Here is a 17621-nt window from a genome sequence, read left to right on the forward strand (position 1 = left end):
TTCTTTGGCGTTTTGATTTGTTTTGCCATGTAGATACTTTCTCCAAAAAAGACAATTTTGATTTGTTTTGCCATGTAGATACTTTCTCCAAAAAAGACAAGGACACAACGTGTTCACTGCTTGCCATTTAAAAAAGTGCGTAAATCAGTTGATTAAAAACAGGTAAAATTAGATGACTCGCCTCTTCACTGCATTTTGTATCTTAATTATTTTTTATCAACGATCATTTTTGCATATCATTGATTGAAAAAAAAAGTTGTATTCTTGCATAGATTATTTAATTAAATGTACAGTTGCTTAATTGGCATGCACGCAAAGAAGAGCTTGCATAGTCATAGCAGAGGCCCGCTTCTGGCAGACACTTCAAGAAGTGTATAAAAGGTTAACTTTGTCATTTCCGGAATAAAAGCACACAGTTTCTTCGTTCTCTGGTTGTGTCACAGCACATATGGGTTCACTTCTTTTTGTACAAACACTTCTCTGTGTGACCATGCAGACTGACAGAGACGAGGACACATTTGAGCTCAGTGAGTATTAATGAAAAACAGAAAAGAGACAGTTTTGTGCTTGTTTTTTTTTTATTTATCTATTATGTGAAAAAGTGACAAAGTTGGAAAAATGTGTGGCTTTAAATATAAAAGTTTGTAAAAATATGTGTATTCAAACATACAGTACAGTACATGAACAGCTTAGGCCTCCCCTGCTCCCGGCCTTGTTACAGTCTATTCTGTGACAGGAGCACAGACTCTTGTTATGAACAGATTTATAAGGATGACTGGGGTTTTTATAATTCATGTCTCTGCGGCTCTTTGGATGAAGTCAACAGTTTTCTGCGGCATTGTAGGTTATTGCACGATTCGGTATTAACAGGGTGAATTTATGTTATTAATAAACAGTTTGTAGTCAGTCTTCAGCAGTCTTTACACCAAGCCGGTCATCTGTGATCTTAACATGCTCATGGAGTGAGCAAACGAGGACAGAGGGTAGTTGATGGAGCTGGAGAAGCCCGCGACGGGTGGAGAAAGTGGATGTCCGTTCAGGTTGAAACCCACTGCTGCAGTGGGTGTGGGTCCCTCATGATACAGAATGGGGACCCTGACAATCCGCTGGGTCGAGTGTGGGATATGTGCAGCCTCGAGGTCCGCCGCCAGCTGTCTCTTCCATTTATTCCTCCGGTTCTGGAACCAGATTTTGACCTGAGTCTCTGTCAGGTGGAGGGACGCTGCCAGCCCCGCTCTCTCTGAGCTGCTCAGGTAGCGTTTCACGTCGAAGGTGGACTCCAGCTGGAACACCTGACTGCGGCTGAACACTGTACGCGTCTTCTTCTTCCGGGTGGAGCTCGGATCCGAGGACGCGTCGTGCTCTGACCGTGCGTCAAAGCCGTTGTGCGCGTCCTCGTTGTCGTCTGTCAGGTTGCTGTCGCCTATTTTCCTGTCGGTTTCGTCGCTGTCCTCCGTTATCGGTTCAGATACGGCAGGAGAGCATCTATCACTCGTCGATATGGAGCAGCAGTGGTCGTCTGAGCTTGTATTATCTCTTGGACCTGACAGGAGAAAAACACAAGAACACGACTGGTTTTAAAATAGATTAATTTCACAGCCAGGCCTGAAAACAAATAAAACGTTTCCCCTTTACTTCAATGCTTCGAAGAATAAAAAGGTACACCATCAGAAAATGATGAAAACAAGCTGGGATATATAGAATGGGGCCTGCCTGACATCCCCTCTTACTTAAAGTAACATTCGAATTTTAAAATAAACTTTTTTTTTAATTCATCCGTTACTGACAGTTGGGGTGCGCATGGGAAAAGCTAAGCTGTTTTGATTGGATTGCACGACACACGATCCATGGGAGGAAGTCGTGTCACGGCTGACTGTGATACAGATAAGAGTATAATAAATGTTTAAGTCTGCCAAAAGAAACTCAAGATCTTTGGAGTTAATGATAATATCCAATAAATAACCGATTCATGGACATTGGCGTTGACCAGGCGCTTACATCACTTGTGAACACAGTGCTGGTGGGGATAAAAGTTTTAAAATCAAAGTATCTGACTGTACACTCCAAAGGGAGGGGCACTTTGTGTTGATGAGAGGGCGCGTTTGAGTGGCACAAATGACACTGAATGTGCGTAAAAGCGTCACGTTGACGTGCAGTGCTACTGCGCCTCTGTTTTGGGTTGTATTGTGGGTACTTGTGCGCAATCCACGTGCGTAATCTTAAAACCGAGATATCTTGATGACAAGCAACCATAATATATCCCCCGGTTTTGTACAGTAGGGAGTTACGCTTTTGTGACCACACATGAAAAATATGTTTTAAAGATCGATGCAATGCCTGTGTGCCTTCAAGGATTTCCTGTTTGTTGGCACACGTTACAAAACAAATGCACGGTAGCCTTTGAATTAGTTTGGGAAGCTCGGTGAGCTCAGGGTGTGTGAACGGAGAGAAGAGACACGGCTACAGCAGTCTAGGATCCAAACTCGACTCGCCCAGACTTTGTTGGTTTTATTTAATGAAGCGAGAAGCGACACACTCGTTCCAGACTGGCTTTCATCAACTCCATATGGTCATAATAAAACCAACTCCATACATTTACACCAATAAATAAACGACCTGACAGCGTAAATAATGTCACCAAAGAAACAGTAATGTGTGGTTGTAAATAAAAGCCGCATGAATATGACCTAGACCTGCAGACCGTGGAGTACGCACTGTTTTCTTTTTTTTTTTTTTTAAATTCACGACTGCTGTCATAACATGGTTTTGTTATCCCGTGAATTTCAGTTAATTTTTGAATAATTTAATATATGCCAGTAGTCCGCTAATAAAAAAATAATGGTAAACTGCATGCACCAGTACAGTTCCAGCAATAGATGCAACAAACTCTTTGCGTTTTGTGTATTGTGTTGCACATTGGCTGAGATGGCTTTTCTTTTGCATGACGTTACTTTGTGCGAATGTGAAATTATCATCTATGTCCAGGACGCATAAAGTGACTGTACTCACTCTGTGGTGTTTCCAAAGCTCTGAAGTTTAAGGCAGTCTCCCCGCGGTACCACTGCAACGGCGAGTCTCTGTACGGGGACCGAGCTGTGGAGCTGCAGCCATCTGACACTGGAGTGCTTGCGTCGGCGTGATGTCCGTTCAGGATTCGGCCGGTGGAGACTGTCTCCACACCAGCTTCCCCACGGCTCCTGTCCGACACCGACTCCTGTCCACTCCGCCCCTTGCCCAGTAGGTTCTCGATAAAAAACGACGACGCCCTCGATGAAGTGGCAGCCTGGTTGTCCGTTAGCTTATCCGTCATGTTTTACCGATTTTACGGCGCTTTTACGCAAAACCGAGCGGATCCTGTGTCGCGTGTGTGTTAAGGCAACCCAAATTCCAAGCAGTCATTTCAAGCGTCGCTGCTTTTGCGCCGTGATCGGATGAGGAGTCATGGCAGAGACGGGACGGGGATATCCTCGGTGCCAGCGGGAAGAGAGGGAGACAGGGAGACGGAAGCAGTAGTACAGTGAAACGTCAAGTCAAACGCTCAACGAACCGAGGGCATCCAGCGATTGGACGAGCACAATAGCAAATGGGGTTTTCTAAGGAAATGAGAATCGCTGTCTCTCTGCGTCAGCCACGGCTGCTCTGTATGTGTGTGTTTGAGTGTGTGTGTTCACGTGCAGGCCCGTCCCCTCGAGGCCATGTAGCCAGGAGAAAACCTCTGTTCGTGGCACAGCACTCTTTATTTGGGTCAATTAGAGTGCAAATCAAAATAAAGATCCGCCAGGGCAGCAGCCATCCCCGGGGTCGCCCCCCCCCCGCCAGTATGGCCATATTTCAGTGGTGGTTCACTCACAGTTGCTCAGAGTTATGGTTTTTGAAAGCATGTGCGTACTGAACCACGCATGGCTTGGCAATGGCACGTGAAACGCTGCGTCTTGGAGATGCGGCTGCTGTCAAAGGTTATCCAAACTTTGCGTAATGGCTCAGATATTCTTGATAATAGGCCTGTTTGTCTGTAGCCGAGCGCTGCATGGTTTAATCATGTATAACTACACATTTCCTGCTTAATCTGAAGATGTAGAGTTGATAGGTAAAATTAGTGTTGTGGCCATCGTGTAGCTGTTTCAGCGCAGGGTTGCCTTAGTCTTATTTGGTATATTTTCTGCTTTATAGCGTCGTGATGTAGTAGGCCTATGCAGTGGAAAAAATGAGACTGTATTCAGAAATAGCTATTGGTGCAGAAACAGCTGTGACCAGATGTTTGATCTGTTATTTTGACTTTTTAAAAAAAAAATAATAATAATAATAATAATAATAATACATATATATATATATATATATATATATATATATGTATACATATATATATATATAGTTGACATTTCCTTTAAACTTCAAGCACCATTTGAAAATTCGTCACAAAGCAGCACATAACCTTAAACAAGTCGTTCATGAAGCTTAACCTGAAACGTTTTTCCAAGCTGTCCTGTTGCGCTCCAGCTTCACTGCAGAAACGGTGTAAACACACAGGAGTTCTCTGATTAAAAGTAATATGTCTGAGGTGACTACAGCCCTCATCGGACAGATTAAGATAAGCTTATCACTATTAGATCATCTGAAACATTTAAATGAGTGCTGACGGGCGTCTTTACCCTTTCCGTTGAAATGGCAAGACATTTGAGCTTTTTATTTCCCTCAATGGAGTCAGCGGCGCTGACCTTTAACTCCAGCCTCCCTCTCCCTGTCTCTCTCCTCCTCTCCCTCCCTCCTCCCTTAGGCCAGACTTACCCTTTGACAGAGGATCAGCGGTAATGTTGCTCTTCAACCTAACACTCAGCGCAGACAACAGTAACATGAGCCGTGTGCTGAAGAGCTGAGTTTTGCACCTGTCTTGTAATGTGCCGCTCAATAAAGAGACAAAGTATCGCGTTGGCTGATACGCCTTTGTTACACCGTATTCCGTGACCCAGACCCTAAACCCTAACCACTTAACCACTCAGGAAACTCAACGAATTCATAACGGAGTTTGGTACTGGTTCACAGATTTCGGTTTCCTCCCGCGAGCGTAACAGACAACTGCGGAGGGAAGGTACCTTATTTCATGATTTGACATTTTATCAGTTAGCCTCAGCTGGGAGATTAATGCAAAGTTGTTGGGTGTTTTTTGTTGTTGGTGTTTTAAATTGCTGTTTAATGTAGAACTTTAATGAGCTGTGGCGAAAACTGCTACATATAAACTCTCTAGATATAGCCTAGAAAAACACACAAATACAAGTACTTCTATGCAAATATCCTAAAAACTAACTCAATAAATGTTTAAAAAAGAGTATAGCAATAGGTGTATGCAGACGTTAAATGCCATATGACCAAAAGACAAAGTCTCTTTGAAGTTTTACTTGCAAATAATTCATAAATAATTATAAAATCACACCACAGCCTACCACAACTGCAGCAAAGAATACAATTTTCAGTGAAGAACACATCACACATGAGATATGTTCATTTTCTGCAAAACTATCATTTTTAAATTTAATGCTCTAATATTAAATTTGACTAAAATTAATAAAGATCCATTACCATTCATGCTTGCTCAGGACATGTTTTGTCCTGCTGCAGATATTAGTTTTCAGGTTTATTAAAAATCCGCATTTTATGTTTAGATGCGTTTGTAAATTGAACAGTACAGCATTCTGCATTTCTCAGTTATCACCGGCGGTGGAGGAAGTACTCAGAACAGTAAAACTACCAGTACTCATATGTGAAAATAGAATAAAAGTCCTGCATTTCAAATCCCTCTTTAAGTATAGACATCATCAGCAAAACTAACTAGCCTATACTTAATGCATCAAAAGTAAAAGTACTCTTTCTCCTTTTTTAAATAGGTATGTCAATGTGTAATTTTACTGTTGTAGCTGGAAGAGGTGGAGCTAATTTCAACCATACAGTTCAGTATAGTTGAGTCCAGTGGTTTCCAACTGACAGACTCGGCCCCCTCCAATAACATTTGAAGGGGTAGTGAGGTGATTAATGGGAGAGGAACAAATTCTGCTACACGAATTTGTATTCATTGTTGTACTTTTTTTCTAATCTTTGTTGTTTTAATGAAATTGGGGCTGTTTAATTTTCTATTTTTCTAATTTTGGGGCCTCAGACTGAAACCATCTGAGAAGTTTAGGGGGAAATGTCTCCTACAACTCTTGGACATCAAAACACTGACATGATTGGTTTTTTGCAAAGGGTTAGATGCCCAAAAGCACTGGAACAACTGGTTTTATCTATTGTAATACAGTGTAGTAATCAGCTTATATAGGCTTATGTGTTTTATTTAAAATCTCAGTCTTTAAAGTAACCAGCTGTCACATAAATTCAATATAAAGTGTGGGCAAAGCCTAAAGCATAAAATGGAAATACTCAAGTAAAGTACAATTACCTCAAAATTAAGTACAGCAGTTGAGTAAATGTGAAGACACTAACTCTCTGATGGTGTTACCTTAAAAGAGGATATTATGTTTGTGTGTCAAAAGTCCACATTAGATCAAGTTTCTCTGTGTACACCAGGCCGTCTGAACGATGTGGCACCCCGGCCAGCACCCCTGCTCTGGGGGCCGACAGCCCAGACCCAGAGGCCCCTCTCTCACTTCCCTCTCTCACTTTTCTCTCTCCTCTCTCTCATCCTCCTCTGATCCTTATCCAGCCTGGCGTGCCCTTTGCTTTATATGGCCTGCTGGCCTGCTCCACAGCCACAGCCCCCTCCATGCCACCACAGCTCTGAAGTACAGTTTCACCACACACCATCACATCATCAGCGTGTGCTCCAGGAGACAGCTGCATCAAATTGAGCATGTTTCTCCAGTTGGCGGCGGTGAGTGTTTTCCAGCCCTCGGTGCAGCCAGGCCTGTAAGCAGCAAAACACAGCGTTACAGTTTGTGTTATTATCATCCAAGAGAAAATAGAAGTCCTCTGTGAGGTGGCAGTGAGGCCGAATTGCATGGTTTTTGAAAAGCAAATTGACTGTACACAACACACATTATATGCTTTGAAATCTTGCACAAGAACAACATAAAACATTTTCCAGTGGCCGTGTTGGCAGCCGTGATCTGTTCCATTTTGTTCTTTTCAGATACAGATGATCTTTTGTTTAAAAAGTAACAAGAATGAGACCTAAAAGAAAAAGACACTTAACACCGATCTATATTTTGCAGCTGCATTTCTATTGACAGTATTCAGTTTGAAAAGCAGTACATTCTTGCTTCAAAAACACATATGATCATTATTAACCAGTCATATTTCCTTTGCAGTCTCCTGTTTTTAATTTTGAAATAACCCAAGTCTAATCACCATTTTATAACAGCCATTACTCCCTCAAGTGTGATTTTAATGGCTCTGGAGTCTACCACTCTCAGAAGGGGTTTACAGTCAATGAAAGTGGAGACAGTTTGACCTAGTTCATTACACTGGAGGCAGTGAGACAGGCAGGCAGAGACAGGAAGGCATGCATCTCCTCTGGGGCATTTCACAGCTCTCTTTACATTAAGAGGTCTTCATAGTGACTCAGTGAAGTATGGTGACCTCAGCTGACTTACATTTGAGACGATGCACACACTCATAAATGAATATTGGTTTACAGTAAACATATAGACATTTATATATTTAAATATATTTCTTTTGTTTTTTTATTTCTGAAATGAGACAATAGTGGCACAGTCAAATAAAATGTACCTAAATGAAGCTGGCAAAATTAAACCACTGAGACTTTGACAGTCACACAGATCTGAAAAACCAACGGGAACTTGTCTCTGGTCTGTGAGAGGGCCCTCCAATGGTCAAAAGAGTGCAATGCACCTTAGGTTCAAAAGTCACATACATTTCCAGTAGTTAGTTATTCATCATCAGAACAGTGTATAGCATAAACCGTCTTGCACCATGCTTCTTAGCAAGCAGCCAAAACGACCCTCTTGCAGTAATTTCATTAGCTGGCATTACTCTCAGATCATATTGTGCTGGCAAACTAACTGCATGTTGGAAGTTGAGCAAAGCATGAAGGTGCAAAGTAGATTGTGTCACTACTTCTAAGTGTAATAAAAGCAAAATTGATTCCCTCTCTCCTTGTAAACCCACAGAAATTTGATTTGTCCTCTTTGAACGCATTTGTAATTTGAGCCTGTTTAATAGAGTGAAGAAGCCTTTTCATCTCCTCTTGCCAAAATTTTGCAGTATTTAAGTATTCAGCATTCTAACAAAATCTCATTGCATACTTGCTTTCCTTAACTGGCAAGCCAGCTTAGCCGGATCGTGCTAGCTCTGGCATTAATAATTCACTGTACATAATAAGTTGATGCTGCAGAGTTTGTTCTCATTGATAGTATTAGCCGAGGTGAGCATTCTTGGCCAGACTTTGTGACGCCAGCAGACCGGCATAAAGTGGGCTTTAATTGCCCATAATCTCTGCCGTTCTCTTTCCTCTCAGTGCAAGTCAACAGCATATAGCCTACAAATGCCAGACCTTAGCAAGGCATTTTTAGCTCCATATCAGCGCAAGGCCTCACAACCAGGAATGCTTGGAAGAGATTTTCGACTCAGAACTCAAAGGACTTTAGAGGGTTTGGGGATTTTTTTCTCACTGTATTTGGATTTCAAGTCAGCACACTCATATTTGTATCCAGAAGTAAAGAGCTTTACACCTCGGGCACATTGTTTTCCTTATTAAGACAAACTTAACTGATGTTGCCGCACCTGAAAAGCTTTAGTACAAAGAAAAGAACACAAAGAAAAAACATAATGCAGTCGCTCTGTTTAAGAAATGCCAGCCCAGTTGCCAGAAGAAAATGTTGACACAGTACATTTCTGCAAATCAAAATGAATCACTTTAGGAACATTTCATACATATCATATCAACGATTAAGTGAGATAGTTCATGAACAGACTTTGTCATCAGGAGGTGGAGGGGATGGTGGAGGGAGTGACATCTAGGCAAGACATAATCCAAGCTGCAGACCACAGTGCGACACCAAAAAACAACAAAACCGATTGTTTTTTAGTGAGTCATTGTTGCATTTCCAGCACCTTTCTAGCCACCAAATGTGGGTGTTTTTAGTGACTCATTGCTGTGTTTCCTCCAAGACCAGTGCCACACAAATTGCAATTTATTTCCTAGACATTGCTGCATTTCCAGCGGAGATTGTGCCACCAGAACCAGTTATTTTAAGCCAAAACATGATCTTTTCCTCACCATAACAAAGTGGATTTTGTGCTTAAACTTTCCCACACATCAACCACAGCATTACTGAAATGTTAAATTTTAATGTATTTGCATGTAATGTATCTGTGTGTTGCAGAAATGTACAGTGCCAACATTTATTCTGGAGACTGGGTTTGAAATGGTTACAGTGCCACTTTCTTTCCACATCTGTTGGCTCGGTCTATGATGTGCATGTTTATCTCCTTCATTATTAAGAATGCATTCAGAGCCTGCTGTAACCTAGTTTCTTCATCATTCTGCCTCATGTATTTGTGTCAGTGGGCTACTCAGTTGAAAAACACAGTTTGTTTTAGTTATGGTACAATACATGAAATTACTGTCAGCCTTGATGTAGCATAAAGTCATTTTAGAATCTCTGAATGGACGAGTCAGACCTTTTTATCTCCAGTCAAATGTTAAAGTCTGAGGATTTTGACTACAGGTCCTTTTATTCCTCACACAGGATTACAATGACTACACCATATCAGATGTCCAGATGGGACTGCTGCACCTGACTGTGCAGGAGACTCGCTGCAAAATGATGCAGTAAAAACTCAAACATTAGCATTTGCTTTCTCCTTCTTTGCCCTGTCTGACAAATCTGACTGATAAATTAATTATCTTATTTATTATTTATAGAGTCTACATACTCTGATAGCCCTGATAAATAATGTTAAAACTGTAAATCATTATCACTGGAGTTCAAACGGGCCTCATTAAAAAAATCTATCCTTTTTCATATATTTATTTTGCAGGTAATAATTTCAGATACACATCATTTTCAGTTGTATAAAATCAGTTTACACACTAATCCGTCAGGTTAAATGAAAATAAATTAATACACAAATGTCGTCTAATGAATATCAGTGTGTATCAAACTCATAAAATCAATTTAAAATGAAAAAGACCCTATTATTACAATTCACTTCATCTTATTTTTAAGGGTTACATTGAATTTATTAACTCGAAAAAAAAGTCTATAAAAAGGTGGTCTAGTTTTAAAAACTAATCAGAAGAGTTTATCGCTGGTTAAAACCCGAGACCACCACTGCCAATTTGTCCACTTATAAGGCCTTATGTGTGTGGAGGATTTCTAACGGGAATGTCCGTTTGTTTAACCTCTTCACGGTACGTTAACCCCTGTCAGGACGCACTCGTCAGCGCAGTACAAAGGGGCTGAAAAGCGGAGACCTTTCCCCCCTCGGCCGGCCCTGTGCTCCAACCTGAGCCTGCTCTCCTGAAAAGTTCCCAGTCTCCTCTGAAAGATTACTGTAAAATAAGGGAAACGAAAAGCAACGGGAGAAAAATGTCATGATTATAAACTCACTCAAAAAAGGCAACTGGCATCTGGAATTTCCAAAGCACTTAATTGTGAATTGCGTAATGATGCCTCCTGCATTTGGTGAATTCCCCCTCTCAGCCCTGCAGGACCTGCAGTTACTCTCTCCCCTCTCTCGCTTTGGTTTTTGCCTTTGCAGAGGAACATGCTAATGCGTCCTAAGCGAGGTGTAATATTTCTTCATAATTTCTTACCATAGTTGAAAACACGTGGCTCGGGGACTTGCTGACCTCCTGTAATAAGCTTATGGCAAAATAGATCCGTGTGCGCAAGGAGCCAAGATCTGCCCGCAGTGTTCAGTCAGGCTTTGAGAAAAAAAAGAATCTGGTCATATGGCAAATACAAAACGAGAACTTTGGTTGAACCAGGCTGTTAAGTGTTCCGTCAAACTTTGGCACAAGTCCAAACACAAACAAATCAATCAGTGACCCGATAGATGCAGCTCACGCACAGGGACACACAACATACATTTCCCTGTAGTTAACAGGAACTGGTGTAATGTCGTGGTTTACTGGTTTATTTTACCCTTGTTTGAAATAGATAATTTACCAATAAACTATGTCATTGCGGTTTTAAATTAATCAACATAAAACGCCAAAGGGCTGGTGTTGCGTATTTCTCACTCTCATGACCTCATGTTAGCCAATAGTCCTTCATTAAAACTCAGATTAGCAGCATATTAGTGTGACCACAATTACAAATCTCATTTGCACCACAATAAGAAGCCGAATCCATCAAAGCAGATCACATGAGTTTTCTCCCCGCTGTCAGATTGTCTCAAAGCCTGTTTATTCAACCTCGCGCCCTCCGGTCGCTCTGCGGTGCTCCGGCTCGTGGTGTGTTAACACTTATACTACATTTGTTTTATTGGAGCTGCTGCAGCTATAAAGAGCCGCACATTAATGTATCGTCCCTCTCTTTCTCACCTCACTTATCTCTTGCTCAGATGAGCGCCTATCACATTAAACGATCGCGTGAGAAAGAAGAGGAGGGCACGAGAAGCGCAGAGAGGGGACGGGGTCGAGCGCGCGAGCTGAAGGCCCGCTGTCAATTAGCTCGAGCGGAGTAAATGAGGATGGTGGCACAGGCTGTCACAGCATCACCACACTGTTCATATGACTTTATTTATCCAAGAGAGTCTCACACGGTCACTTCATACACAGATAAACAAACAGAACAACAAGTGTCACAGTCTTTATTTACTGCGCATGTTAGCAGAGTGTGACATCACACTGTTTAGAGGTTGTTTTAATGACATATTCACATCTTTAAGGACTTAGAGAGGCATATTTACAGTTTATTGTAAATCTTTGGTGCAGTGTATGTGCATTTTACAAGACATATGGATATAAATAATTATTTCCTCGAGAAATTGTAATTGTTTTCCAATTTTTAATAGTAGTTCCGTTTTGTTTTACCACTCTGCAGCACATATGTAATGTTGCCCATGCAGACTAAAGGACATTTAAATTAGATGTTGCCATTCTTGTAGCTGATCACCCTTTTTCCTGTTTCCTTCTCTTCATATTAGAATGGCTTTCCTTTTCATGCACAAACAAGAGGCAAAAATGACTTGAGGAAAAACAAAAATAACCACAATGCTGCCATTTGCAATTTGTTGTTTTATTTTTTAATGAAACACTGTTGAGGGGTGAGAACAAAGAACCAGATAGGCTAAAATAAACTACATACACGCACATACACACAGATACACATATGCACATATACTTACTCATATACATTAATTGACTGTAATTTTTAATGTATAGTATTAAATATGGACCCCAGGAAGACCAGCTCTGCTTTAGGACACAGCTAATAGCGATCACAACAAATAAACTCAGTATCTTCAGCATTCATTCATAAAAGAGCTTTACTCAAGCTGTGGTTAATGTGTGACACGCCCAGTGTGAACACATGAACACTTCCAGCTAACCCTCCAGCAATAAGACAGCTCTTGGTGTAAAATGTGTTTCATTTCAGCCTGAAATTAAGGTTGTGTACATGTGGCCTGCATCTCAAAGCAAAAAAATATGGTCACATACTTTGTATTTCAGGTTATGTGAAAAAAATCAGTAAAGCACAGTAGAGAAGAAAAGTAACACACTAAAACCTTTTTTTGTTTGTTTGTTTGTTTGTTTTTTGTCCCACATGGAAGATGACTTTGTGAGCTACACTTTCTCTTTAAAAAAAAAGAAGAAGAAGAAGAAGAAAAGCGAAATCCAAAAGCAAAACATCATGACAAGTAGGCCTCAGGGCAGTTGGATGAAAACAACTGTGGTAAAAAAAAAAAAATACACATACTTCTAGTGAAGCCCAGCTAAGTGAAATCCAAATGATTTACATCATGGAAAAACAAATGATGACGTTCGTGCAAAATAAAATACAGAACACAGCATCCAAGATTGTGGTGGTGTTGGTCTCCTCTAGTGTACAACTGGTATTAAATGACTTGTATAACTGGATGGCAAAAGCCTAGACTCTTTTAAACTTTGTAACCAACAACAAAAAGGAAGATAAGAAGTTGCAAACTGTAAATTAAAAAAGCCAACCAAACAATCAATCAATAAATAAAATGATGAATAAAAGTTAAAAGTTGAAAGTCAGTCCAGGTTCCCCCTGCTTCTTTTTCTGTTTTTATTAAAACATGCATGTCAAGACAACTTGAAAACATATAATTACTATTATTCAGTGAATTGAACTTTTATAATAATTGAGTTTGTTCGGGTAATATCAAAGATTTCATGATTAATGTAGACCCTGGCAGTCTAATCCCAGCGGGCGCATAGGTTTCGTTGCAACATTGGAGGAAACAAGATGTATTTGTGGGTCCTGCACCAGAAACCTTCAAGCATCAAACACATTTCCTGCATTCTGGTGAATTTGTATGCACCAGTTTGTGCCTTTTCTGCCTTAATAAATGGTTTAAATGTCTTTCATTTTGTCTAAAACAAAAGTCCTCTGCTACTTTTATGTCTCATGTTCTAAATATTGAGTGGAAAGTGTCCCTACTTCCCCTCCAGAATCTGCATGTATGAATCGTACGGTCTAAGACAAAGTTATGATAGAAGTATCGCTCCTTTGAGAAAATAAATGATTGAGCAACACACAAAAAGTTAAGTGAAAAACTTTTCCTCTTGTTTTAAAATATCTTATGTGGCATCCTTGGAGTAGCTGATAGAAGATCAACAATATGACAAAATGATTAATCATTATCATAACTTTCATTTGCTTTTGTTAACTATTACAGAGCAAATACGAATTAGTCCAGACAACACAATCACGCAGAGAGAATCAAAGTAAAGACAGACTTCAGATATTAAGGGAATAGGCAGCAGAAGTAGAGAAGGAGAAAAGTGGGGTGGAAGAAACTGAAGGGGGGAGGAGAGTCGAGCAAAGAGTGAAGGAAAGCCAGGGCAGCTAACCTAACCTGAAGCGACATAAAAGAGTAAAGAGCTTGTATGTGCGCATGCATGTGTATGAGTAAGTGTGTTTGTGTGTGTGTGTGTGTGTGTGTGTGTGTGGATGGCAGTCTGAGTGCACATTTGTGCGTGTGCGTTAGTGAGACACCAGACTGTGCTCTGTTTTCTTCAGTCTTGTCACGCAACGTTCCTCAAAGCCCCGCCCTCCTTCCACTACTGCACTTCCTTAGTGTGTGTGGAGTCCTTCTGACCCACCAACCAACTAACACACACACACACACACACACACACACATCTGAGACATGGCCTATTTTAAATGACTCTCAGGCTAAAGTGATTACTGTATAGTTCGCATTGGATGGGGCATGTTTTAGCCCTTTAATGTGCTGTCAATGAAATACAGGGATCACCTTAATCTGACCCTCCCTCTTCTGAGCTAAATCGCCTATGTGGGCACACAATACCATTGATGCAAGATACAATGCCCCTAATCTCTATCACAACCTCACGGGGTTATTTGCAGTATGGATCATCAGTGAGACACTACATGACAGGACACTGGAATCAAGGGCCTGCATCAGCCTGATCAAGTGTCGGCAGTGAAAAGGCCTGTACATTTCTGTAACTCCATCCATGACGTGCGAGACAGAACTGATGGAGAAGTTTAGTGGTTTATACATTAATTTATTATCTTTTATCTCTGAAAAACCTAAGAGGCTTTTTGTTCAGAAAAACCAAACTCGTCAAGAATCAAAATCAAGTCCAATTGCTCTCGTACTTCTTGATATGATGGCCGAGAATCTTCACGTATCTTTTATCTCACAACACTGAAAACATGTATAAAATATTTCAGTCAAATAAAACACGATACGTTTGCCCAGAAAAATTAACTCCTACTGGGAAAAAAATAACTCTAAATTGTTTTTAAAAACAGAAAAATAGTAAAATACACCTTGAATTTATTTTCTATTTTATCTAGTTTTTGGAAATAGTTTTACACTTTGTTCGATTTACCTAATACCTATTGTTGCTCAAAAATCGTAATTAGATTTTTTGCACTGATATTTCAAATGATGAAGGTATTCAAAAAGCAGTTTCTTTGTTCAAATATCCAACAATATTTTATCAGTTTTTTCTCTTCAGTTGCCGTCAGTTTTAATTTTTTGTTATTAGTTTCTTTGTTTTCCTTGTTCATGGTGAGCAATAACTGCAAGAGAACACAAAAAAGGTATTACATTTTGTGAATCAAAAAAGTCATTTTGCATCATCGTCTTTTGTGTTGATAATCCCATGGTCATAGATGTAATATTTCAGTAGTGTAATGTGAGCTTCATTTTGTAAAGCAAATCAAATTAGTTTTTTAGATTCAAGGGGAAAAAAAACTTTAAAAGGTTACTTAAAATTGGTGGAGAGGGACCTCAAACACTGTAATTTTCACTAAATATATATTTAACACCATTTGTGTCACCAGTAAAGCACATAGTGCTCTGAATGTTCTTAGATAAAATATTCTGTGTAAAAACGGCACAGATTAAATGCAGCTGTGTTTGAACAACACTCTACGACAGTGCATAAATGTTTTTCTCCAGTACTCTAGTTCTATTTAATTTTTAACTATTTTAAAATTTCCTCACACACACACAAGTTTAGCTTGCAAGAATGTTTAGTATAAATAACATTTTTTTTCTTAAACCACCATTGGAACAGAAAGTTTGATTTCATTCACCTCTCACCTTCTGCGTTTCCTTGTATTTTTCCAAATATTTCCCAAGGCTGAAGTTTTCTCAGCTGTTAACCAGAGTGACAAGAGAATAATCTCACACGAGATCCACGAGATCATACATTTGGCAGGGTAACATGGGAAACATTCTGCGTGTGTGTGTGTGTATGTGTGTGAGAGGCATGATTAGATACATGGAGGCCTACTGCGGAGTTCTGCCCGCAGTATTCTGGCTGATGATTGGATGAAGCTACACAGTTTCCTCTCTCTCCACAGGTCCCTGGCCTTTGTCAAGACCCATACTGTCAGAAACCATTTGCACACTATCCAGTCAAGAGCACACACACATGCGCACACACTGAACTCACACTCTGATTGCAGCGTAGTCAGAATTAAGAGTACCAAGCTGTTTGCACTCTCGTGTCTGGTGCAAATGGCCATTCAACTTTTATATAAAAAATATTAACTAATAACAATGGTATTTCTGCGCTAGGATTTGTTACATTTTCTCTCTTTTATCTTAATGGCACAATTCTAACATACTCAACCACTCACATGCATAAAGGCATGCAAGCAAGTCATCACCAAGTGGCACCAATGTACACATTTCCATCAGCTCCCCCTGCAGCTGACACCCACCTCATGTGCTTGGCTCACTCTGCTGTCACTCATCCTCTTCCTGCATAACAAACACCCCTTTTAAGTAACTAATCCTACCTCTGAGCACCAATTTGCTTACTGATTGATAATTGTGTTAATTAGTGTTCAGTCCGGTTTTTTTTTTAGAGAAAAGAAAAACTCCAAACTTTAAGTTTTACCAGCACTGTATATGTTTAATGTGAATTCCAACCATAAGATGGCACTAGAGTCCCACTAATACAGTCTTGAGCAAAACCTGCTGCCACCTTCAACTCTTGTCAGTGGTTGTCATGGCAACAGGTATGCTTTTCTGCTCCTACTGAAGGGTCTTATTCTCCAAGGTCCTTCACTCTACCTTGCTACCTGTTTGGGAAGGCTAATGGCTTGAGTACCACTCAGAGAAAATCACTCCCTGTTCTCTCTTAAATTGAGCGGCCGTGTAATGGAGCACTGAACTGAGTTACAGTAACAAATTCAGATGCTTTATACAGAAATATCATGACTTGCTGGATTTGATTGACATTTATCTTGTTGAGACTCAGAGATCAAACACTTTCTTTGGCCTGTATGACTGTCTCTGATGCTGCAAAACCTAACAGATTATTGCGATCTGATTTTAATCTCTGAAATAGTTAATGATTAATGTGAACTGGAGTCAGAGTCATTTGTCATACTCCTTTTTATTACACCCGTCACTTGTTCAGCTTCTCCACTTCATGAATAATGTGTAAGGTTAAAATTATTCCACTACAAATGGCAGCAACCCCATTAGCCTCGTAATTACTTATGTGATTTAAGTCACTGGTCCCCAGTCCCACAGTACAGCTGAATTTCATTCTAGCTATCTAATAGGGACTTTTTAACCTGGAATGGCAGGGGAATGGTGCAGTGCAGGCTAAGACCTTAAAAATAACCTTCCTGGGTAGTGAGAACAGAGTGAAATGTGACACATATAACAAGAATTTGAACTAAAACTTGCTGCAGCAAAGACAGAGAAAGGCGAGGTGTACAAGAACAGCTAGAGTGCTTCCACAAAGGCAACTCAAACAATCTGACCTGTAACGAAAGAATGATGCTCACAACACACAGAAAGACTAATGAGCCAATAAGGAGCATCTGGGGAGCTGATGAGGTGATTTGAAACAGGTGTGCAGAACAGGGAGACACGGTGAGGGTGTAGGTGGACAGGTGAGGCGTGACTGGCTGAGGGGACAAAAGAGGGAGGTGGTGCTGATGTTGCCATGACAGAAAGCCCTGATTCAAGCT

The 17621-nt window shown here is 40.4% G+C and overlaps 1 protein-coding gene across 1 annotated transcript; it reads right to left on the minus strand.

Moving 5' to 3' along the window:
* Positions 1–568: 568 nt before the first annotated feature.
* hmx1 (H6 family homeobox 1) lies at positions 569–3717 on the minus strand. The gene is made up of 2 exons (XM_050045339.1): positions 3010–3717; positions 569–1543 (listed from the first exon to the last, which is right to left on the minus strand). The coding sequence occupies exons 1-2, from the start codon at positions 3308–3310 to the stop codon at positions 921–923; spliced, it is 924 nt and encodes a 307-aa protein (XP_049901296.1). The 5' UTR covers positions 3311–3717; the 3' UTR covers positions 569–920.
* Between the last annotated feature and the right edge of the window lie 13904 nt (positions 3718–17621).

The sequence above is a fragment of the Epinephelus moara genome, chromosome 5 (assembly GCF_006386435.1).
Source record: "Epinephelus moara isolate mb chromosome 5, YSFRI_EMoa_1.0, whole genome shotgun sequence".
Taxonomy (NCBI): Eukaryota; Metazoa; Chordata; class Actinopteri; order Perciformes; family Serranidae; genus Epinephelus; species Epinephelus moara.

Bases quoted from the DNA above. Each gene is read 5' to 3' on its own strand.
- hmx1 (XM_050045339.1), bottom strand. From the start codon at position 3,310: ATGACGGATAAGCTAACGGACAACCAGGCTGCCACTTCATCGAGGGCG. The intron at 1,544-3,009 runs GTGAGTACAGTC...TTCTCCTGTCAG, and splicing joins AGCTTTGGAAACACCACAGA to GTCCAAGAGATAATACAAGC.